The sequence below is a fragment of the Grus americana genome, chromosome 14 (genome assembly GCF_028858705.1).
Source record: "Grus americana isolate bGruAme1 chromosome 14, bGruAme1.mat, whole genome shotgun sequence".
Taxonomy (NCBI): domain Eukaryota; kingdom Metazoa; phylum Chordata; class Aves; order Gruiformes; family Gruidae; genus Grus; species Grus americana.
Window position 1 is genome coordinate 20,910,137 of NC_072865.1, and position 25,270 is coordinate 20,935,406.

General features: G+C 55.0%; 2 protein-coding genes across 2 annotated transcripts; both read right to left on the reverse strand.

Annotated features, from left to right (window-relative positions):
* Positions 1–7,434: 7,434 nt before the first annotated feature.
* Positions 7,435–10,489, reverse strand: LOC129213004 (protocadherin alpha-6-like). Its single transcript, XM_054842276.1, is given in 4 exon segments — positions 7,435–7,448; positions 7,792–7,903; positions 7,906–7,989; positions 7,992–10,489. Coding segments are annotated over 4 exon segments (2,688 nt in total). The 5' UTR covers positions 10,470–10,489.
* Positions 10,490–21,447: 10,958 nt separating this feature from the next.
* Positions 21,448–24,081, reverse strand: LOC129213005 (protocadherin alpha-6-like). The gene has a single exon (XM_054842277.1). It carries the CDS (start codon positions 24,064–24,066, stop codon positions 21,448–21,450), a length of 2,619 nt encoding a protein of 872 aa, XP_054698252.1. The 5' UTR covers positions 24,067–24,081.
* Between the last annotated feature and the right edge of the window lie 1,189 nt (positions 24,082–25,270).

The window sequence follows — 25,270 nt, forward strand, 5'->3', positions numbered from 1 at the left end:
CTCTGCCACCTGACAGCTGCCAAAATTCAGCGGTCTGCATCACATCCAATATTACCAACTGTGGTGGGTTGAGCCTGGCTGGGGGCCAGGTGCCCACCAGAGCTGCTCTCTCACTCCCCTCATTCACTAAACAGGGGAGAAAAGGTATAACGAAATGCTTGCAGGTCAAGATAAGGACAGGGAGAGATCACTCACTAATTATCGGCACGAGCAAAACAGACCAAACTTAGAGAGGGAATTCATCTAATTTATTACTAGGCAAAACAGAGTAGAGGAATGAGAAAATAAAATCAACTCTTAAAACACTTCCCCCCACCCCTCCCATCTTCCCGGGCTCAACTTCACTCCCGGCTTCAACCTTCCCCCCCCTCAGCGGCACAGGGGGACGGGGAATGGGGGTTACGGTCAGTTCATCTCACGGTGTTTCTGCCGCTTCTTCATCCTCAGGGGGAGGACTCCTCTCATCGTTCCCCTGCTCCAGCATGGAGTCCCTCTCACGGGGTGCAGACCTTCAGGAGCAAACTGCTCCAGCGTGGGGTCCCCCACGGGGTCACAAGTCCTGCCAGCAAACCTGCCCTGGCGTGGGCTCCCCTCTTCACGGGTCCACCGGTCCGGCCTGGAACTTGCTCCAGCGTGGGCTTCCCACGGGCCACAGCCTCCTTCAGGTGCCTCCACCTGCTCCGGCGTGGGGTCCTCCACGGGCTGCAGGTGGAATCGCTACACCCCCTCATCCTTCCTCCATGGGCTGCAGGGGGACAGCCTGCTTCACCATGGCCTTCACCACGGGCTGCAGGGGGATCTCTGCTCCGGCGCCTGGAGCTCCTCCTCCCCCTCCATCTGCACTGACCTTGGTGTCTGCAGAGTTTCTTACATCTTCTCACTCCTCTCTCCGGCTGCAAAAGCTCTCCCTCTCTAAGTGTTTTTCTACTTCTTAAATATGTTATCACAGAGGCGCTGATTGGCTTGGCCTTGGCCAGCGGCGGGCCCATCTTGGAGCCGGCTGGCATTGGCTCTGTCAGACACAGGGGGAGCTTCTAGCAGCTTCTCACAGAAGCCACCCCTGTAGCCCCCCCGCTACCAAAACCCTGCCACGCAAACCCAACACACCAACACATTGCCAATGTGAGAGAAGAAAAACCAAAGGGGTGTGAGTTTTTGCAAAGAGAAGAGAAGAAAAATCCCACCATATGGAAACGCCAGGTTTGACAACATCTCCAAGATGGAGAGCACTTCTTCCCCTCCCTAGCAAGGCAGATGAGCAGAGCGATAACCAAGGAGAGAAGGCTGGCAGCATGATCCAAATTTGGAAAACCTCCTGTTAGACCAACAACATTCCAGATCAAAAAAAAAAAGTGATTACAAGCAAGTATGACAGATGTCATCACATCTCGCAGGAATACCACAGACACAGGGGTGCAAGGATACGCAGAACTTCTGGAGGTCCTGACAGGATCCCAGGCCAGCAGCACTGCATGTTTGGACTCTTCTCAAGGTTTGCTGCTGGCATGCTCTGTTTTATGCAATGGGAAATGAGATCTCCGGCAAAGCAGACATTCTCCGTTTCCTCCCCAATGACACAGACTGTGTTCTACCCAGCATCTCCATTTCCCTCAGGCAAGATTCTCCCCTGCTCAAGGCCACCCACCCCATGATGCATGCCCAGGCCCTACTCAGTGCCACTCAGCACCAGCACCGCCACAATACCCAGACATTGCTCCACCACGAGACCATGCCCCAGTGTCCTGGTTTCAGCTGAGAGGGTTAATTTTCTTCATAGTGGCTAGTATGGGGATATGGTTTGGATTTGTGCTGGAAACAGCACTGATAATATAGAGATGGTTTTGTTATATGGACCTATGCTTGAGCGGTGCTTACACAGAGCCAAGGCCTTTTCTGCTTCTCGCACTGCCCTGCCAGCGGGATGGCTCAGGGTGCACAAGAAGTTGGGAGGAGACACAGACGGGACGGGTGACCCAAACTGACCAAAGGGATATTCCATACCATATGACGTCATGCTCAGTTTATAAGGAGCTTGGGGAAAGAGAAAAGGGGGAGCGGCAGTGTTCACAGAGTGATGCCGTTTGTCTTCCCAAGTAACCATTACGCGTGACAGACCCCTGCTTTCCTGGAGATGGCTGAACACCTGCCTGCCAATGGGAAGTGGTGAATGAATTCCTTGCTTTACTTTGCTGGTGCGCGTGGCTTTTGCTTTACCTAGGAAACTGTCTTTATCTCAACCCACGAGTTTCCTCACTTTAACTTTTCCAATTCTCTCCCCCATCCCGATGCGGGGGAGTGAGCGAGTGGCTGGCTGCATGGTGCTCAGCTGCCGGCTGGGGTAAAACCACGACACCCAGCTCTAAACCCCTCTCTGAGTGTGACCCAGGCCTTTCCACATCCTCGCCTTCCCTCATGAAAAAGTCAAACAAAAAAAGGAACCCTACAGAAGGTGGAAGCGAGAGGAGGTAGCCTGGGAAGAATACAGAGAAACTGTCTGAGCAGCCAGGAAGCAGGTTAGGAAAGCCAAAGCCCTGATAGAAATTAGTCTGGCCAGGGATGTCAAGGACAACAAGAAAAGCTTCTGTAGGTATGTCAGTGAGAAAAGGAGGACGAGGGAAAATGTGGGTCCCCTCCAGAATGAAACGGGTGACCCGGTTACCCAGGATATGGAGAAGGCTGAGGTACTCAATCACTTCTTTGCCTCAGTCTTCACTGGCAAATGCTTGAGCCACACTGCCCAGGTCGCACAAGGCAGGGACTGGGAGCATGCAGAACCGCCCACTGTAGGAGAAGATCAGGTTCAAGAATATCTAAGGAACCTGAAGGTGCACAAGTCCATGGGACCTGATGAGATGCATCTGCGGGTCTTGAGGGAACTGGCGGATGAAGTGGCCAGGCCACTCGCCATCATATTTGAGAAGTCCTGGCAGTCCGGCAAAGTTTCCCGCTGACTGGAAGAGGGGGAACATAAGCCCCATTTTTAAGAAGGGTAAAAAGGAAGACCCAGGGAACTATAGGCCGGTCAGTCTCACCTCTGTGCCTGGCAAGATTATGGAGCAGACCCTCCTGGAGACTAGGCTCAGGCACATGGAAAATAAGGAGGTGACTGGTGACAGCCAACACAGCTTCACTAAGGGCAAATCGTGCCTGACAAATTTGGTGGCCTTCTATGATGGGGTTACAGCGTCGGTGGATAAGGGAAGGGAAACTGACGTCATCTACCTGGACTTGTGCAAGGCATTTGACACTGTCCCGCACGACATCCTTGTCTCTAAATTGGAGAGACATGGATTCAATGGATGGACCACTCGGTGGATAAGGAATTGGCTGGATGGTCGCACTCAAAGAGTTGTGGTCAACGGTTCAACGTCCAAGGGGAGAATGGTGACGAGTGGCGTTCCTCAGGGGTCGGTACTGGGACCGGCACTGTTCAACATCTTTGACGGCGACATGGACAATGGGATCGAGTGCACCCTCAGCAAGTTTGCCGATGACACCAAGCTGTGTGGTGTGGTCGACACGCTGGGGGGAAGGGATGCCATTCAGAGGGACCTGGACAGGCTGGAGAGGTGGGCCCGTGCAAACTGCATGAAGTTCAACAAGGCCAAGTGCAAGGTCCTGCACGTGGGTCGGCACAACACCAAGCATGACTATAGGCCGGGTGAGGAATGGATTGAAAGCAGCCCCGAGGAGAAGGACTTGGGGGTATTGATTGATGAGAAGCTCAACATGAGCCGGCAGTGTGCGCTTGCAGCCCAGAAAGCCAACCGTGTCCTGGGCTGCATCACAAGAGGCGTGACCAGCACGTCGAGGGAGGCGATCCTGCCCCTCTACTCTGCTCTTGTGAGACCCCACCTTGGAGTACTGTGTCCAGCTCTGGGGGCCCCAGTACAGGAGAGACATCAAGCTGTTGGAGAGAGTCCAGAGGAGGGCCACGAAGCTGAGCAGAGGGATGGAGCACCTCTCCTGTGAGGACAGGCTGAGAGAGTTGGGATTGTTCAGCCTGGAGAAAAGGCAGCTCCAGGGAGATCTAATTGCGGCTTACCAGTACCTGAAGGGGGCCTACAGGAAAGATGGTGAGGGACTGTTTATCAGGGAGTGTAGTGACAGGACAAGGGGGAATGGGTTTAAGCTGAAGGAGGGTCAATTTAGATTAGATGTTAGAAAGAAATTCTTTACTCTTAGAGTGGTGAGGTACTGGAACAGGTTGCCCAGAGGGGTTGTGGATGCCCCATCCCTGGAAGTGTTTAAGACCAGGTTGGATGGGGCTTTGGGCAACGTGGTCTAGTGGAGGGTGTCCCTGCCCGCAGCAGGCAGGTTGGAACTAGATGATCTTTAAGGTCCCTTCCAATCCAAACCATTCTATGATTCTATGATTATCAAAAAGAATGTATGGAGCGCTACAAACCCACTCTGTGTGACTCTTAGAGTCCTCTCAGATGCCTGGATGCTTTGCGCCTTTTCAGCAAATGGAGTTGTTAAAGAATCTGTGACTAGACTTGTGAGAGCTCTGATCCCAGTTCACACAAATCCTATTCTTGGACAGAACCACACCAAATGCTGAAGTGCAGTTGCACTCACAGTCTCAACTGGCTGAGAGAATATCTACGACAGAACACCAGAGCTGGGCTGCTGTGCAAAGTTTGGTGCATACGCCCAAATATCACAATGAGCCGTGCGTGACAACACCATCTCTACCGAGGCTGACTCTGCAAGTGCACGAGTAGGGGAAGACAAGAGCAAAAAGATTACACCGACCTCTACCCAGCTCCTCATGTGCCCTTAAAAATCCTGCCTGAGGATGAACAAGGATCCATCACGGCAAGATCAACAGCTGTGGAAAGCTGCTATACATGCCCAACACTACACAAGCACAGCAGGAGGGAAGTGCTACCCTCCCACAACAACTTTCCCAAAACAAGAGGGAAAATGTTCATCCAACAGTATTCCACAGTCTGCATTTCATGCCCTCTTACCAACACATCGCCTACGTCAGGCAGTCAGCAGCGTAAGGGACTGTCTTTGGTGTGAGACAGTCATAACTTCAAAAGACATTGTGGGCATTCCAATACCACACCACACACTATCTCAAGATCCAGGCGGACTCCAAACCAAACCCTTCACATCAGGAAATGGCCAGGCCCTACTCAGTGCCACTGCCACATTCACCTCTGCAACATGCTATGGCTTCCTTTCCCACCTCAGGGCTCACTCCAGCTTTTGCAGACCCTTCCCATCGATAAGAGCACCACGAAAAACCATAGGGATGGTATATATGGATTGTGTCCAGCAGACTCTCTACTCTTTCTGAAGGTGTTTAAAAGGCAATGGCATAGATTTCATGCTGTGAAAGAACAACCTAAACGTTGACAAGCACCCAATCTAATGGGTGATATCGATGCTGCAGGAGAATGTGGCTTTGGGGATTTGATATCAGGGGTTTTGGGTTGGTTCGTTGGGGTTCTTTGTTATTTGAAATGAAGGATTCTTGGGGCTTCTGTAAGCATGTGGCTGCTGATGCAAACATTGAAAGAAATCAGAAAGACCAGCATATGTCACACCGCTTCTCTGGCCAGGAACCCAAGTCCACAACTGTTCCCATCAATGAGAACACCATGAAAAAAACCCATACAGATGGCATTATATACACACTGTTCAGTACAATCTCTCTAGTTCATCCTTCCTGTTTTGCAAGGCTTCAGCTATCTCACATGGAAATGTTACACATCGGGGACCTCTGATAACATTTGAAACGTTACACATCTATTTGTACAGATGGTGTCAGGACAGCTGTGCATAAGTAGGGGAAGTGGAGCATCCAAAGGCCACACCCTCCTCCTCACCTCCCCTTACAAATCCTGCTTGAGGAGGATCACAGGCTGTGGAAGCTCCTGTAGATGCCCACCACAACATAAAGACAGCAGATTGAAGCGCTACTCTCCCACAACACCTTTCCCAACAAGGACCAAAAGGTTCATTGGTTTGCATCTCACCAACTCTTATGAAACGCATTTCCTACGTCAGGCAGGCAGCACCACAAGGGATTGTCTCTGGTGCGAGATATTCATAACCTCAAAGCACATTGCGGCCATTTCAACACCACATACTATCTCAAGATCCAGAAGGCCTCCAAATCCAGACACTTGCAGCCTGAGGAGGTATCTTGGGCAGGAACACTCCATGCCCATCTTGCCTCATGCTTTCCTCTAAGCATCCTCCGTTCCCCACTCCCAGACATGTGTTCTCAAGACAAGCACTTCATCTCCCATGCTGGTCTTCCCATGACATGGCCCACGGTCTTCCCAAGGACTTCCAGTCCCCCCAGACAAGTCTTCCCACTGCTCAGGGTCACCCTTCACATCAGGAAATGGCCTAGCCCTACTCAGTGACACTGCCACATTCACCTCTGCCACATGCCACAGCTTCCTTTCCCACCTCAAGGCTCACTCCAGTTTATGTAGACCCTTCCCATCAATGAGAGCACCACACAAAAAAACATACAGATGGGATCACATACACAATGACAACATACAGATGGGATCACATGCACAGGCCTGCAATGCTTCAGCAATTTCAACGCAGGCCAGTGTACTGGAAGCCACCTGTCCAGCCAGGAATGCAAATTCATAACATGGGCAGGGAAGGGGGAGGAGAAAAAGAAAATTCCCATTTGTAACACCTGTCTTGCATCACACTCTCTCTGTGAACACTTCATACTGCCACATACCATCACAACATATTGGGAAAAGGACACAGGAATAGTCCACACCACCTTCCAAACTTTCACAATGCCTCCATAGGGCCCATGGTCTTGCCAAGGATTTCCAGTTCCCACAGTCAACTCTTCTCACTGCTCAAGGTCACCCTTCACACCAAGAGGTGGCCAGCCACTACTCAGTGCCACTCCCACATTCAACTCTGTGACATGCCACTGTTTCACTTCCCAACCCAAGGCTCAATCCGACTTTTACAGACCCTTCCCATCAATGAGAGCATCACAAAAAACACACACAGGTATCACATACACGGTGTTCCCCAGACTCACTGCAGCTGACCCTGCACATTTGACAATGCTTCAGCTGTCTCAGATGGAAATGTGGCAGACCTGGCAGCAATACTCTTCCTGAAGGTGATGTCGGGACAGCTCTAAATGGCAATGGCATTGGCATTGATTTCATGCTCTGACACAAAATCTAAACTCGTGATGAGCACAGCACCGTAATGCACGACATCAACTGTGTAGGAAAATTTGATTTAGGTTTTGTTTGGGAAGTGTAGTTACTTGGCTTTGGTTTTGACACAAATATTGAGAGAACGTCAAAACAGGACAGTGTACTTCATGACACTTCACTGGACGGCAATGCTATCCACAACCAGGGGGAAAGGGGAAGCAGAAAAAGAATACAGGAAAAGTCCGCATTGCCTTCCCTAATTTCATACTGACTCTTCTGGGCAAACCGGAACAGAGAAATTACCCCACGGATCTTGCAAAGGAGAATCAAAGAAGACGAGGACAGAGTTTTCCACAGGAAATCTCATCTCAGACCACCACGGTCAGCAGTCACCAACGGTAATAAGGCAGCAACTAGTGACTGGGGGACGGTCACAACCACAGCCTGCGTGTCTTGCAGTCCTAGTGCAGGCTCGGGTGCAAATGCTACATAGCAGGAAGCCGATGTCGTGGCACCTCGCATCGACAGCGGCAGCGATTTAATTGCACTGCAGAACAACTCACAGCCAGAGCAGCAAACCTCCGCTGCGGACGGTAACTGCTGCTGGCTGCGGCAATACCTTTCGTGCTTTTTTCACCAAAGCAAGAGCAGGGCGGCCCCGGCAAGGACGCGAAGGCAGATGCAAAGGCGCCATTCAGATCCTTAAGCACCCGCCAAGCACCCACCGCCCGCACGCCCACGGGGGCCGAGCCCGGCTCCCACCACCGCCTGCCCAGGGCGCGGCCGAGAAGGGGGCGTCGGGCGAGGAAGGGCCGAGGAAGGGCCGAGGAAGGGAGGGCCACTGACCGTGTCCAGCAGAGCGGGCGGCTCCGGCTGCGTCTCCTTCGCCGCGGGGCCGGGCGGCGGCGGCGGGAAGTTGGGGCTGAAAACCATCAGGTCGCTCTTGCCCGCGCCGTCCGCCACGCACAGGCTCCGGCTCTGGCGCTGCGAGTACGACCAGCTCCCCACTTCGCTGGCGCACACCAGCGTCGCCGGCCCGGGCCCCGACAGCACGGCCGCCCGCGGCGCCCACCGCGACGCCCCGTACAGCACCACCGCCAGCAGGAACAGGCTCGACACCGCGCAGATGGCCACCACCAGCCACACGTTCGTCGCCGACGCCGACGACGCGCCGCCCTCCGCCGGCCGCAGCCCCGCCCCCGACAACGACGACGACGAGCCCGCGGCCGCCAGCGCCGCCTCGGCGCCCTCCACCAGCGACACGCTCAGCGTGGCCGTGGCCGAGCGCGCCGGCTCCCCGTGGTCCCGCACCACGATCACCAGCCGCTGCCGCGGGCCGTCCGCCTCCTCCAGCGCCCGCGCCGTGCTCACCTCGCCGCTGTACAGCCCCACGCGGAACGGGCCCTTCCCCCGCGGCTCCCACAGCTCGTAGCGCAGCCACGCGTTGTAGCCCGAGTCCGCGTCCACCGCGCGGATCTTCGCCACCACCTGCCCCGCCGGCGCCCCCCACGCCGCCCACGCCCACAGCGCCCCCGAGCCCGGCCCCGGCGCCGCCGAGACCGGCGCCCCCACGCCCGGACCGCCGCCCGCAAGCGGCAGCAGCGCCGGCGCGTTGTCGTTCTCGTCCACCACGAAGAGCTGCACCGTGGCGTTGCCGCACAGCGGCGGCTCCCCCGCGTCCACCGCCCGCACCTCGAACTGCAGCACCTGCAGCTCCTCGTAGTCCAACGGCTGCAGCGCCCACAGCCGCCCGCTCTCCGCGTCCACCGACACGTAGCTCGACGCCGGCCGCCGCGCCACGCCCGACGACGCGCCCCCGACGACGCCCTCCGCCACCGAGTAGCTCACGCGACCGTTGCCCGCCTCGTCCGGGTCCCGCGCCCACAGCCGCGCCAGCTCCGCGCCCGCCGCGTTGTTCTCCCGCGCCAGCACCGTGTACACGGCCTGCGCGAACGACGGCGCGTTGTCGTTCACGTCCGACACCGGCACACGCACCCCGCGGCTGGCGCGCAGCGGCGGCGACCCGCCGTCCTCCGCCCGCACCTCCACCTCGTACTCCGACACCCGCTCCCGGTCCAGCGCCTCCCGCAGCACCAGCGAGTACGAGCCCGCGAACGTCGCCACCAGCCCGAACGGCGACGCCGGCCACACCGCGCAGCGCACCCGCCCGTTCGCCCCCGAGTCCCGGTCCGACACGCTCAGCAGCGCCACCACCGTCCCCGCCACCGCGTCCTCCGGCACCGGCACCGACAGCGACGTCACCCACACCTCCGGCGCGTTGTCGTTCACGTCCAGTACATCCACCACCACCTTGCAGTGACCCGACAAAGGGGGGTTTCCCTGATCTGCTGCATCCACCTGCAGGCGGTAGAGACCGACATCCTCAAAGTCTATGTCACCCCTAAGACGGATCTCTCCGCTGTTTCTGTCGATCCCGAAAACATCTTTTCCATCCTTAGGGAACAAGTGCTGGAGAGAATACGAGATATTCCTGTTCGTCCCTTCATCCAAATCTGTGGCGTTTACTCTAATCACTAAAGTGCCGCGGTCCGTATTTTCTGGCAGCTGCACTTTATACACCGACTGGTTGAACTGGGGCGCGTTGTCGTTCGCATCCAGCACCGAGATCACCAGCTCCACCGTGCCCGTCAGCGCCGGACGGCCCCCGTCACTCGCCGTCACCACCAAACGGTGCACAGCCATCGTCTCGCGGTCCAGAGCTTTCGTGAGCACCAGGAATAAGGACTCACCGTCCTCCTCGGTTTTTTGCACATCCAGAGAGAAGTGCTCGCTGGGGCTGAGTGTATAGGAGAGCTGCGCGTTGGCTCCGATATCCGCATCCGACGCGCCCTCCAGCGGGAACCGAGACCCGGGAGGAGAGTTCTCCGATAAACTGAGGTTTTTGCGTGCGGCGGGGAAGAGCGGGGCGTTGTCGTTGATGTCGGTGACCTCCAGCTCCACGTGGAAGACGCGCAGCGGCCGCTCCACCAGCACCTCCAGGCGCAGGGCGCACGGCGCGCTCTTCCCGCACAGCTCCTCCCGGTCCAGCCGCGAGCTCACCACCAGCGCCCCGCTCGCCCCGCTCACCTCCACGCTCGCCCGACGGCCCTGCGCCACCAGACGCAGCCGACGCGCCTCCGGCTCGCCCGCCTCCAGGCCCAGGTCCTGCGCCAGCCGCCCCACCACCGTCCCGGCCTTGGCTTCCTCCGGCACCGAGTACCGCACCTGACCGCCGCCCAGCGCCCAGGCCGCCTGCAGCACCAGCACCCGCAACACGGGCCCCCAACACACGCCCATCGCCGCCGCCGCCGCCGACACCCGCCCGGGCCCCGCACGGCTCCCCGCCGCCGCACGCACGCACCCGCTCAACTGACCGCCCCGCCCCGCGCCGCGCCGCGCCGCCCCCCCGCGCTCACAGCCGGGCTCTCCGCCGCACCGGGGCGGAGCCGCGGAGACAATCACCGCCGTTTCTGAGCCTGCAGCGACACCGTGTGCTGCTCCGCCGGCTCACACGCTCCCCACCGTCCACCGCGCCTCCGCACCCGTCCTGCTCGTCTCCTCTCCCGTCTCCTCCTTCCCTTCCACTCTTTCTTGGCCTTCTTTATTTTCCTCTTCCCCTCCCCACTCCTTATGTCTTTTTCATTCCTTCCTTGCTTTGGGTTTCATAGATTCCTTCCCTTCTTCCTCCCTTTTCGTCGTCCTTCTTCTTTCTTCATTTCACTTGCTTTTTTCTCTTCTCTTTTTCTACTGTCTTCTCTTCCTTCTTCTTGCTTTGTTTTCTTCTCTTTCCTCCTCCTCCTCTTTCTTCTTCCTTCTGTTCCTTCTCCTTTCCCTTCTTGCCCTGACGTGCCCCATTCTTTACTCCCCTTGCCCTTCTCTTTCCACCCTTCTCGCTTCTTTCCCCCCGCTCGCAGCTCCCCAGTCGCCTCCGGCCCCGCGGCGGACACCATCAAAGACGGAGCCATCGGCGCTAATTACGGGGCATCAGCGCCGGAGCGCGGGACTCTAACCAAGGGCGAGGCTGTTAGGGACCAGCTCCGCTCAGCGTCCAGACATAACGTCGGTCCGTGTCCTCTATCGTCTCTTCTTTCTTAATTTCTTTCTTTTTACTTCCATAAATTCTTTCCTTGTCTTCTTCCTTCCCTTCTCCCATTCTTTTTCTTTCTGCCGTACACTTCTTCCTCTATCTCCTTTTCTCTCTACGCTTTCTTTTCCGTCCTTCCTGCCTGCCTTCCTCTGCCCACTTCATGTTTGCATCCTCACCTTTTTCATTTATAGAAACACAGCCGAGCCGTGTTGCCTCTTCTTTTCTTGTTCTTCTTAACCACAACGTTTTTGAAATATCTACTGCACACTCGTAATGAAGCATGCACGTTCTCTCTGGCAAGAGCTCTCACTCCTCTTCCTCACCACTTTTCCACAAGCCTTACTCAGCATCCCTGTGTACAGAGGATGCCGAGGTCCTCCACTCCTGTCATTGTGTCAAGATACTGTCAGGGCATACTGGTAATCTCCTCTATCATCTCTTCCTTCCTTTCTCTCCTTTCTTCCTCTTTTTCGTTCTTCCCTCCTTGCTTCCTTCTTAGTGGCATAGATTCCGTCCTTTCCTTCTTTCTTTTGCTCCATATTTCTCTTTCCTTCTTCCTTTCTCTTCTTTTCTCTCTTCCTTCCTCTCCCCCCTTTTCCTTTTCCATCTATTCCTTTTTTCTTTCATGCCCTGCCCTATCTTTGCCTCCCCTCCTCTTCTGTTTCCATCCTTGTCTGTCCTCTTCTTTTTTTCCTTTGCCAAAATGTTTTTAAATGTCTACAGCACACTCGCCATGAAACATGGAAATACCCTCAGGCAAGAGCTCTCGTTCCTCTTCCTCACTTGCATTTCATCAATCCTTACATAGTGTCCCTGAGGACCAAGGATGCCGAGGTCCTCAACTCCATTCAGCATGTAGGGATAACCTCGGTGAATCTTCTTTCTTTCTTTCTTGTTTCCTTCCTTCTTGCTTGCATGGATTCCTTCCCTTCTTTCTGCCTTTTGCTCTTCCTTCCTCTCTCCTTTGTTTGTTTGTTTCTTTGTTGTTGTTATTTTGTTTTCTCCCACCTTATTCCTGCCTCCCATTGTTTTCGACTTACATCCTTCTATCTTCCATTCATTTTCCCGTTACCAAAAGGTTTTTAAAAGGTCACCACCACACTCGCCACGGAGTACAGACATGCCCTTTGGCAAGAGCTCTCATTCCTCTTCCCTTCTACCTTCCATCCCTCTAGACAGGGAACAACCTTCCTGCTTTCCTCCCATCCATGCACATGCAACTTCTCATCCCTTCAGGAAGGAGGCCTCCTTCACTCTTCAGCCTCCATTCCACTCAAGGGCCCAGCAAGTAACAGAGCAAGGTGATCATATGGCAAACAACAGCTCTGCTGCATCAGTACAAAATCCACCACCCTCGGAAACAAAAGCCCAAGAATCAGGTACTTGGACATCTCTGCAAACAGGCTCCAATGACTCCAAACAACACAAGGGAGTCTTTCCTTTGGGAGCTTAAACCCAAAACAGAGCAGCACAATAATCCATGAAGGCTAAAGAAGCACGAGGCAACCACAGCTCCCAAGCATATATCTTAATTCTTCTGGCCTCATTTTCCACCTCCACAATGAATGTCAAGCTCTTGCTTTCCCTTTCAGGCAGGCATGCTCTGACACAACAACACACCAAGAACCTCGGCACCCATGAGCATTAATCCCCATGGAACACCTCTCCTCACCAGCAGGATCCACCCATCATGCAGCTAAACAAAAGCCATGAAGCTAACACCGTGACATTTTCACTGAGAACATCCCCTTGCCTCCCAACACATTCACTCCATGAAATGCACTGCAGTCCCTCCACCACCCGTGCTTCTTGCTGCCTGATCACACTGGGCCTGGAAGCAGCAGGAAAGGAACAAGAGCAGGCAATGGTGCTTTGCTTGTCCAAAGCTACAGTCACTACAAGCCAGGCAACCTTCGAATCATCCAACACGAAGATACCACAACTAAACAGGAGTAAAAGTGCATCTGTTTCTCAAAATACATCCTCTTTAGGTATGAGTCACTTCCCTGTAGCATCACTCATTGCTTAATCAAAGTAATAAAAAAAAACGTCAGGACAGGAGAACTGGTTCAAAGGATGATTTCACTTAATGTCATAAGAGATTGCTGGGGGAGCTGGACACAAAAGAAAAAAATTACTCATGTTCTGCCAAAGCCTTGAAAACGCTGGAGAGTGCACCCCGCTCCCTTACACACTTCTCTCACAAGGGAAGCGAGAGGGAGACATGAAAGCTAAGGGCATTCTCTCAACATCAAGCTCAGCTCAGGAGAGTGGAAAATGCGTCCCCCCACACTGATGGCAAACCACCTGAATCTCTGCCACCTGACAGCTGCCAAAATTCAGCGGTCTGCATCACATCCAATATTACCAACTGTGGTGGGTTGAGCCTGGCTGGGGGCCAGGTGCCCACCAGAGCTGCTCTCTCACTCCCCTCATTCACTAAACAGGGGAGAAAAGGTATAACGAAATGCTTGCAGGTCAAGATAAGGACAGGGAGAGATCACTCACTAATTATCGGCACGAGCAAAACAGACCAAACTTAGAGAGGGAATTCATCTAATTTATTACTAGGCAAAACAGAGTAGAGGAATGAGAAAATAAAATCAACTCTTAAAACACTTCCCCCCACCCCTCCCATCTTCCCGGGCTCAACTTCACTCCCGGCTTCAACCTTCCCCCCCCTCAGCGGCACAGGGGGACGGGGAAGGGGGGTTACGGTCAGTTCATCTCACGGTGTTTCTGCCGCTTCTTCATCCTCAGGGGGAGGACTCCTCTCATCGTTCCCCTGCTCCAGCATGGAGTCCCTCTCACGGGGTGCAGACCTTCAGGAGCAAACTGCTCCAGCGTGGGGTCCCCCACGGGGTCACAAGTCCTGCCAGCAAACCTGCCCTGGCGTGGGCTCCCCTCTTCACGGGTCCACCGGTCCGGCCTGGAACTTGCTCCAGCGTGGGCTTCCCACGGGCCACAGCCTCCTTCAGGTGCCTCCACCTGCTCCGGCGTGGGGTCCTCCACGGGCTGCAGGTGGAATCGCTACACCCCCTCATCCTTCCTCCATGGGCTGCAGGGGGACAGCCTGCTTCACCATGGCCTTCACCACGGGCTGCAGGGGGATCTCTGCTCCGGCGCCTGGAGCTCCTCCTCCCCCTCCATCTGCACTGACCTTGGTGTCTGCAGAGTTTCTTACATCTTCTCACTCCTCTCTCCGGCTGCAAAAGCTCTCCCTCTCTAAGTGTTTTTCTACTTCTTAAATATGTTATCACAGAGGCGCTGATTGGCTTGGCCTTGGCCAGCGGCGGGCCCATCTTGGAGCCGGCTGGCATTGGCTCTGTCAGACACAGGGGGAGCTTCTAGCAGCTTCTCACAGAAGCCACCCCTGTAGCCCCCCCGCTACCAAAACCCTGCCACGCAAACCCAACACACCAACACATTGCCAATGTGAGAGAAGAAAAACCAAAGGGGTGTGAGTTTTTGCAAAGAGAAGAGAAGAAAAATCCCACCATATGGAAACGCCAGGTTTGACAACATCTCCAAGATGGAGAGCACTTCTTCCCCTCCCTAGCAAGGCAGATGAGCAGAGCGATAACCAAGGAGAGAAGGCTGGCAGCATGATCCAAATTTGGAAAACCTCCTGTTAGACCAACAACATTCCAGATCAAAAAAAAAAAGTGATTACAAGCAAGTATGACAGATGTCATCACATCTCGCAGGAATACCACAGACACAGGGGTGCAAGGATACGCAGAACTTCTGGAGGTCCTGACAGGATCCCAGGCCAGCAGCACTGCATGTTTGGACTCTTCTCAAGGTTTGCTGCTGGCATGCTCTGTTTTATGCAATGGGAAATGAGATCTCCGGCAAAGCAGACATTCTCCGTTTCCTCCCCAATGACACAGACTGTGTTCTACCCAGCATCTCCATTTCCCTCAGGCAAGATTCTCCCCTGCTCAAGGCCACCCACCCCATGATGCATGCCCAGGCCCTACTCAGTGCCACTCAGCACCAGCACCGCCACAATACCCAGACATTGCTCCACCACGAGACCATGCCCCAGTGTCCTGGTTTCAGCTGAGAGGGTTAATTTTCTTCATAGTGGCTAGTATGGGGATATGGTTTGGATTTGTGCTGGAAACAGCACTGATAATATAGAGATGGTTTTGTTATATGGACCTATGCTTGAGCGGTGCTTACACAGAGCCAAGGCCTTTTCTGCTTCTCGCACTGCCCTGCCAGCGGGATGGCTCAGGGTGCACAAGAAGTTGGGAGGAGACACAGACGGGACGGGTGACCCAAACTGACCAAAGGGATATTCCATACCATATGACGTCATGCTCAGTTTATAAGGAGCTTGGGGAAAGAGAAAAGGGGGAGCGGCAGTGTTCACAGAGTGATGCCGTTTGTCTTCCCAAGTAACCATTACGCGTGACAGACCCCTGCTTTCCTGGAGATGGCTGAACACCTGCCTGCCAATGGGAAGTGGTGAATGAATTCCTTGCTTTACTTTGCTGGTGCGCGTGGCTTTTGCTTTACCTAGGAAACTGTCTTTATCTCAACCCACGAGTTTCCTCACTTTAACTTTTCCAATTCTCTCCCCCATCCCGATGCGGGGGAGTGAGCGAGTGGCTGGCTGCATGGTGCTCAGCTGCCGGCTGGGGTAAAACCACGACACCCAGCTCTAAACCCCTCTCTGAGTGTGACCCAGGCCTTTCCACATCCTCGCCTTCCCTCATGAAAAAGTCAAACAAAAAAAGGAACCCTACAGAAGGTGGAAGCGAGAGGAGGTAGCCTGGGAAGAATACAGAGAAACTGTCTGAGCAGCCAGGAAGCAGGTTAGGAAAGCCAAAGCCCTGATAGAAATTAGTCTGGCCAGGGATGTCAAGGACAACAAGAAAAGCTTCTGTAGGTATGTCAGTGAGAAAAGGAGGACGAGGGAAAATGTGGGTCCCCTCCAGAATGAAACGGGTGACCCGGTTACCCAGGATATGGAGAAGGCTGAGGTACTCAATCACTTCTTTGCCTCAGTCTTCACTGGCAAATGCTTGAGCCACACTGCCCAGGTCGCACAAGGCAGGGACTGGGAGCATGCAGAACCGCCCACTGTAGGAGAAGATCAGGTTCAAGAATATCTAAGGAACCTGAAGGTGCACAAGTCCATGGGACCTGATGAGATGCATCTGCGGGTCTTGAGGGAACTGGCGGATGAAGTGGCCAGGCCACTCGCCATCATATTTGAGAAGTCCTGGCAGTCCGGCAAAGTTTCCCGCTGACTGGAAGAGGGGGAACATAAGCCCCATTTTTAAGAAGGGTAAAAAGGAAGACCCAGGGAACTATAGGCCGGTCAGTCTCACCTCTGTGCCTGGCAAGATTATGGAGCAGACCCTCCTGGAGACTAGGCTCAGGCACATGGAAAATAAGGAGGTGACTGGTGACAGCCAACACAGCTTCACTAAGGGCAAATCGTGCCTGACAAATTTGGTGGCCTTCTATGATGGGGTTACAGCGTCGGTGGATAAGGGAAGGGAAACTGACGTCATCTACCTGGACTTGTGCAAGGCATTTGACACTGTCCCGCACGACATCCTTGTCTCTAAATTGGAGAGACATGGATTCAATGGATGGACCACTCGGTGGATAAGGAATTGGCTGGATGGTCGCACTCAAAGAGTTGTGGTCAACGGTTCAACGTCCAAGGGGAGAATGGTGACGAGTGGCGTTCCTCAGGGGTCGGTACTGGGACCGGCACTGTTCAACATCTTTGACGGCGACATGGACAATGGGATCGAGTGCACCCTCAGCAAGTTTGCCGATGACACCAAGCTGTGTGGTGTGGTCGACACGCTGGGGGGAAGGGATGCCATTCAGAGGGACCTGGACAGGCTGGAGAGGTGGGCCCGTGCAAACTGCATGAAGTTCAACAAGGCCAAGTGCAAGGTCCTGCACGTGGGTCGGCACAACACCAAGCATGACTATAGGCCGGGTGAGGAATGGATTGAAAGCAGCCCCGAGGAGAAGGACTTGGGGGTATTGATTGATGAGAAGCTCAACATGAGCCGGCAGTGTGCGCTTGCAGCCCAGAAAGCCAACCGTGTCCTGGGCTGCATCACAAGAGGCGTGACCAGCACGTCGAGGGAGGCGATCCTGCCCCTCTACTCTGCTCTTGTGAGACCCCACCTTGGAGTACTGTGTCCAGCTCTGGGGGCCCCAGTACAGGAGAGACATCAAGCTGTTGGAGAGAGTCCAGAGGAGGGCCACGAAGCTGAGCAGAGGGATGGAGCACCTCTCCTGTGAGGACAGGCTGAGAGAGTTGGGATTGTTCAGCCTGGAGAAAAGGCAGCTCCAGGGAGATCTAATTGCGGCTTACCAGTACCTGAAGGGGGCCTACAGGAAAGATGGTGAGGGACTGTTTATCAGGGAGTGTAGTGACAGGACAAGGGGGAATGGGTTTAAGCTGAAGGAGGGTCAATTTAGATTAGATGTTAGAAAGAAATTCTTTACTCTTAGAGTGGTGAGGTACTGGAACAGGTTGCCCAGAGGGGTTGTGGATGCCCCATCCCTGGAAGTGTTTAAGACCAGGTTGGATGGGGCTTTGGGCAACGTGGTCTAGTGGAGGGTGTCCCTGCCCGCAGCAGGCAGGTTGGAACTAGATGATCTTTAAGGTCCCTTCCAATCCAAACCATTCTATGATTCTATGATTATCAAAAAGAATGTATGGAGCGCTACAAACCCACTCTGTGTGACTCTTAGAGTCCTCTCAGATGCCTGGATGCTTTGCGCCTTTTCAGCAAATGGAGTTGTTAAAGAATCTGTGACTAGACTTGTGAGAGCTCTGATCCCAGTTCACACAAATCCTATTCTTGGACAGAACCACACCAAATGCTGAAGTGCAGTTGCACTCACAGTCTCAACTGGCTGAGAGAATATCTACGACAGAACACCAGAGCTGGGCTGCTGTGCAAAGTTTGGTGCATACGCCCAAATATCACAATGAGCCGTGCGTGACAACACCATCTCTACCGAGGCTGACTCTGCAAGTGCACGAGTAGGGGAAGACAAGAGCAAAAAGATTACACCGACCTCTACCCAGCTCCTCATGTGCCCTTAAAAATCCTGCCTGAGGATGAACAAGGATCCATCACGGCAAGATCAACAGCTGTGGAAAGCTGCTATACATGCCCAACACTACACAAGCACAGCAGGAGGGAAGTGCTACCCTCCCACAACAACTTTCCCAAAACAAGAGGGAAAATGTTCATCCAACAGTATTCCACAGTCTGCATTTCATGCCCTCTTACCAACACATCGCCTACGTCAGGCAGTCAGCAGCGTAAGGGACTGTCTTTGGTGTGAGACAGTCATAACTTCAAAAGACATTGTGGGCATTCCAATACCACACCACACACTATCTCAAGATCCAGGCGGACTCCAAACCAAACCCTTCACATCAGGAAATGGCCAGGCCCTACTCAGTGCCACTGCCACATTCACCTCTGCAACATGCTATGGCTTCCTTTCCCACCTCAGGGCTCACTCCAGCTTTTGCAGACCCTTCCCATCGATAAGAGCACCACGAAAAACCATAGGGATGGTATATATGGATTGTGTCCAGCAGACTCTCTACTCTTTCTGAAGGTGTTTAAAAGGCAATGGCATAGATTTCATGCTGTGAAAGAACAACCTAAACGTTGACAAGCACCCAATCTAATGGGTGATATCGATGCTGCAGGAGAATGTGGCTTTGGGGATTTGATATCAGGGGTTTTGGGTTGGTTCGTTGGGGTTCTTTGTTATTTGAAATGAAGGATTCTTGGGGCTTCTGTAAGCATGTGGCTGCTGATGCAAACATTGAAAGAAATCAGAAAGACCAGCATATGTCACACCGCTTCTCTGGCCAGGAACCCAAGTCCACAACTGTTCCCATCAATGAGAACACCATGAAAAAAACCCATACAGATGGCATTATATACACACTGTTCAGTACAATCTCTCTAGTTCATCCTTCCTGTTTTGCAAGGCTTCAGCTATCTCACATGGAAATGTTACACATCGGGGACCTCTGATAACATTTGAAACGTTACACATCTATTTGTACAGATGGTGTCAGGACAGCTGTGCATAAGTAGGGGAAGTGGAGCATCCAAAGGCCACACCCTCCTCCTCACCTCCCCTTACAAATCCTGCTTGAGGAGGATCACAGGCTGTGGAAGCTCCTGTAGATGCCCACCACAACATAAAGACAGCAGATTGAAGCGCTACTCTCCCACAACACCTTTCCCAACAAGGACCAAAAGGTTCATTGGTTTGCATCTCACCAACTCTTATGAAACGCATTTCCTACGTCAGGCAGGCAGCACCACAAGGGATTGTCTCTGGTGCGAGATATTCATAACCTCAAAGCACATTGCGGCCATTTCAACACCACATACTATCTCAAGATCCAGAAGGCCTCCAAATCCAGACACTTGCAGCCTGAGGAGGTATCTTGGGCAGGAACACTCCATGCCCATCTTGCCTCATGCTTTCCTCTAAGCATCCTCCGTTCCCCACTCCCAGACATGTGTTCTCAAGACAAGCACTTCATCTCCCATGCTGGTCTTCCCATGACATGGCCCACGGTCTTCCCAAGGACTTCCAGTCCCCCCAGACAAGTCTTCCCACTGCTCAGGGTCACCCTTCACATCAGGAAATGGCCTAGCCCTACTCAGTGACACTGCCACATTCACCTCTGCCACATGCCACAGCTTCCTTTCCCACCTCAAGGCTCACTCCAGTTTATGTAGACCCTTCCCATCAATGAGAGCACCACACAAAAAAACATACAGATGGGATCACATACACAATGACAACATACAGATGGGATCACATGCACAGGCCTGCAATGCTTCAGCAATTTCAACGCAGGCCAGTGTACTGGAAGCCACCTGTCCAGCCAGGAATGCAAATTCATAACATGGGCAGGGAAGGGGGAGGAGAAAAAGAAAATTCCCATTTGTAACACCTGTCTTGCATCACACTCTCTCTGTGAACACTTCATACTGCCACATACCATCACAACATATTGGGAAAAGGACACAGGAATAGTCCACACCACCTTCCAAACTTTCACAATGCCTCCATAGGGCCCATGGTCTTGCCAAGGATTTCCAGTTCCCACAGTCAACTCTTCTCACTGCTCAAGGTCACCCTTCACACCAAGAGGTGGCCAGCCACTACTCAGTGCCACTCCCACATTCAACTCTGTGACATGCCACTGTTTCACTTCCCAACCCAAGGCTCAATCCGACTTTTACAGACCCTTCCCATCAATGAGAGCATCACAAAAAACACACACAGGTATCACATACACGGTGTTCCCCAGACTCACTGCAGCTGACCCTGCACATTTGACAATGCTTCAGCTGTCTCAGATGGAAATGTGGCAGACCTGGCAGCAATACTCTTCCTGAAGGTGATGTCGGGACAGCTCTAAATGGCAATGGCATTGGCATTGATTTCATGCTCTGACACAAAATCTAAACTCGTGATGAGCACAGCACCGTAATGCACGACATCAACTGTGTAGGAAAATTTGATTTAGGTTTTGTTTGGGAAGTGTAGTTACTTGGCTTTGGTTTTGACACAAATATTGAGAGAACGTCAAAACAGGACAGTGTACTTCATGACACTTCACTGGACGGCAATGCTATCCACAACCAGGGGGAAAGGGGAAGCAGAAAAAGAATACAGGAAAAGTCCGCATTGCCTTCCCTAATTTCATACTGACTCTTCTGGGCAAACCGGAACAGAGAAATTACCCCACGGATCTTGCAAAGGAGAATCAAAGAAGACGAGGACAGAGTTTTCCACAGGAAATCTCATCTCAGACCACCACGGTCAGCAGTCACCAACGGTAATAAGGCAGCAACTAGTGACTGGGGGACGGTCACAACCACAGCCTGCGTGTCTTGCAGTCCTAGTGCAGGCTCGGGTGCAAATGCTACATAGCAGGAAGCCGATGTCGTGGCACCTCGCATCGACAGCGGCAGCGATTTAATTGCACTGCAGAACAACTCACAGCCAGAGCAGCAAACCTCCGCTGCGGACGGTAACTGCTGCTGGCTGCGGCAATACCTTTCGTGCTTTTTTCACCAAAGCAAGAGCAGGGCGGCCCCGGCAAGGACGCGAAGGCAGATGCAAAGGCGCCATTCAGATCCTTTAAGCACCCGCCAAGCACCCACCGCCCGCACGCCCACGGGGGCCGAGCCCGGCTCCCACCACCGCCTGCCCAGGGCGCGGCCGAGAAGGGGGCGTCGGGCGAGAAAGGGCCGAGGAAGGGCCGAGGAAGGGAGGGCCACTGACCGTGTCCAGCAGAGCGGGCGGCTCCGGCTGCGTCTCCTTCGCCGCGGGGCCGGGCGGCGGCGGCGGCGGGAAGTTGGGGCTGAAAACCATCAGGTCGCTCTTGCCCGCGCCGTCCGCCACGCACAGGCTCCGGCTCTGGCGCTGCGAGTACGACCAGCTCCCCACTTCGCTGGCGCACACCAGCGTCGCCGGCCCGGGCCCCGACAGCACGGCCGCCCGCGGCGCCCACCGCGACGCCCCGTACAGCACCACCGCCAGCAGGAACAGGCTCGACACCGCGCAGATGGCCACCACCAGCCACACGTTCGTCGCCGACACCGCCGACGCACCGCCCTCCGCCGGCCGCAGCCCCGCCCCCGACAACGACGACGACGACGACGAGCCCGCGGCCGCCAGCGCCGCCTCGGCGCCCTCCACCAGCGACACGCTCAGCGTGGCCGTGGCCGAGCGCGCCGGCTCCCCGTGGTCCCGCACCACGATCACCAGCCGCTGCCGCGGGCCGTCCGCCTCCTCCAGCGCCCGCGCCGTGCTCACCTCGCCGCTGTACAGCCCCACGCGGAACGGGCCCTTCCCCCGCGGCTCCCACAGCTCGTAGCGCAGCCACGCGTTGTAGCCCGAGTCCGCGTCCACCGCGCGGATCTTCGCCACCACCTGCCCCGCCGGCGCCCCCCACGCCGCCCACGCCCACAGCGCCCCCGAGCCCGGCCCCGGCGCCGCCGAGACCGGCGCCCCCACGCCCGGACCGCCGCCCGCAAGCGGCAGCAGCGCCGGCGCGTTGTCGTTCTCGTCCACCACGAAGAGCTGCACCGTGGCGTTGCCGCACAGCGGCGGCTCCCCCGCGTCCACCGCCCGCACCTCGAACTGCAGCACCTGCAGCTCCTCGTAGTCCAACGGCTGCAGCGCCCACAGCCGCCCGCTCTCCGCGTCCACCGACACGTAGCTCGACGCCGGCCGCCGCGCCACGCCCGACGACGCGCCCCCGACGACGCCCTCCGCCACCGAGTAGCTCACGCGACCGTTGCCCGCCTCGTCCGGGTCCCGCGCCCACAGCCGCGCCAGCTCCGCGCCCGCCGCGTTGTTCTCCCGCGCCAGCACCGTGTACACGGCCTGCGCGAACGACGGCGCGTTGTCGTTCACGTCCGACACCGGCACACGCACCCCGCGGCTGGCGCGCAGCGGCGGCGACCCGCCGTCCTCCGCCCGCACCTCCACCTCGTACTCCGACACCCGCTCCCGGTCCAGCGCCTCCCGCAGCACCAGCGAGTACGAGCCCGCGAACGTCGCCACCAGCCCGAACGGCGACGCCGGCCACACCGCGCAGCGCACCCGCCCGTTCGCCCCCGAGTCCCGGTCCGACACGCTCAGCAGCGCCACCACCGTCCCCGCCACCGCGTCCTCCGGCACCGGCACCGACAGCGACGTCACCCACACCTCCGGCGCGTTGTCGTTCACGTCCAGTACATCCACCACCACCTTGCAGTGACCCGACAAAGGGGGGTTTCCCTGATCTGCTGCATCCACCTGCAGGCGGTAGAGACCGACATCCTCAAAGTCTATGTCACCCCTAAGACGGATCTCTCCGCTGTTTCTGTCGATCCCGAAAACATCTTTTCCATCCTTAGGGAACAAGTGCTGGAGAGAATACGAGATATTCCTGTTCGTCCCTTCATCCAAATCTGTGGCGTTTACTCTAATCACTAAAGTGCCGCGGTCCGTATTTTCTGGCAGCTGCACTTTATACACCGACTGGTTGAACTGGGGCGCGTTGTCGTTCGCATCCAGCACCGAGATCACCAGCTCCACCGTGCCCGTCAGCGCCGGACGGCCCCCGTCACTCGCCGTCACCACCAAACGGTGCACAGCCATCGTCTCGCGGTCCAGAGCTTTCGTGAGCACCAGGAATAAGGACTCACCGTCCTCCTCGGTTTTTTGCACATCCAGAGAGAAGTGCTCGCTGGGGCTGAGTGTATAGGAGAGCTGCGCGTTGGCTCCGATATCCGCATCCGACGCGCCCTCCAGCGGGAACCGAGACCCCGGCAGCGTGGTGAATTCCGCGATGCTGAGGTTTTTGCGTGCGGCGGGGAAGAGCGGGGCGTTGTCGTTGATGTCGGTGACCTCCAGCTCCACGTGGAAGACGCGCAGCGGCCGCTCCACCAGCACCTCCAGGCGCAGGGCGCATGGCGCGCTCTTCCCGCACAGCTCCTCCCGGTCCAGCCGCGAGCTCACCACCAGCGCCCCGCTCGCCCCGCTCACCTCCACGCTCGCCCGACGGCCCTGCGCCACCAGACGCAGCCGACGCGCCTCCGGCTCGCCCGCCTCCAGGCCCAGGTCCTGCGCCAGCCGCCCCACCACCGTCCCGGCCTTGGCTTCCTCCGGCACCGAGTACCGCACCTGACCGCCGCCCAGCGCCCAGGCCGCCTGCAGCACCAGCACAACGAGCCCCCAACACTGCCGTGGTGGTCCACAAGTGCCCATCGTAGTCACCGATTCCCAGTAATCCTTTCTCAGGGGCCGTACATCCTCTTCTCTGCTGCTCTTTTTCTCCTCTGCATTCGTTTTATATGTGCACCGGAATGTCTTTCCCCGCCCTTCTCCCCGCTTTTATCATGTTTATTAGGTCAGAGCGACATCATGTGGCACTCTGCACGAATTTCCTCTTACACTTAATCGCGCTGGTTTGCTTCGTCTTTGCTATTTTCCGCTGCACGCATCTCAGTTCTTTCTCATTTTGTTGCCGAATACTCGTCCTCAGTATTTTCACTGTACTGGTTTAGAAGTGCATATGATTTTCCCCCAGCTTCTTCGTAGAGTACCCTTCTGCCCGTTTGACTGAAACACAATGCTTTTCGCTAATTGCAACTGATTTTTAGGTTTGAATTTTGTTCTTCGGTTAAAACAGGTAGAAAAATCCCATCGAACTTTTAATTCTTCTCGGACTGGTGTTTATTGTCTCTTTTACTCATCATGATTTGTAGGCCCTGTTATCATTTCAAGTGGCCGAAAAGTAATCTTTCATACTTCTTTTTCCTAGTGAAATGGTCTTGCCATAAATTATATTTAACATATTTTTCAATTAATGGAACGGGTCCCAAGATGATCCTGACTTGGTTTTATCTATTAGAAACCCTGAGGTTTTATTGAAGTTTTTCGAACACGTGTTCACTATGCAGTTCTATAAATTCCTTACAACAAAATGCATGTAGAAATATGTAGAAATGCTTTGTAACCAAGCCACCGCAGTTAGGGCATTCACACACTGGTGCTTTGAGCAAGTCTTATACGGATTGAGGGTAGAAGGAAAAGGGGAAACCTGGAAACAGATCCCCTTCTCGCGGTCGCTGGGTTTCCCCCCCACCATCTCTCTGAGGGAACGGTTCGGCGGTAACTCCTTCATAAGAGATACTCCGTTACCCACCAGCTCTGACAGCCCAAGTGACCACCCTGCTATGAAACGCTGAGTCGAAAGGGGAAAGTGGAGAGTAGACTCTGTGAAACGCAGGCTACTCCACATTTGCCTCTACTCGGAGCCGAGGGGGACATGGGAGGGCAGAGTTGAGAGAAGAAGCAGTCAACACACGTGTTGACTCCAGTGCCTTGGGAGGAAGCAGAAGAGAGCGAGATTCTTCCTTTAAATGCAACAGGGCTGAGTTTTTCCGCTAGCTGTGCTCTCCAACCGGGC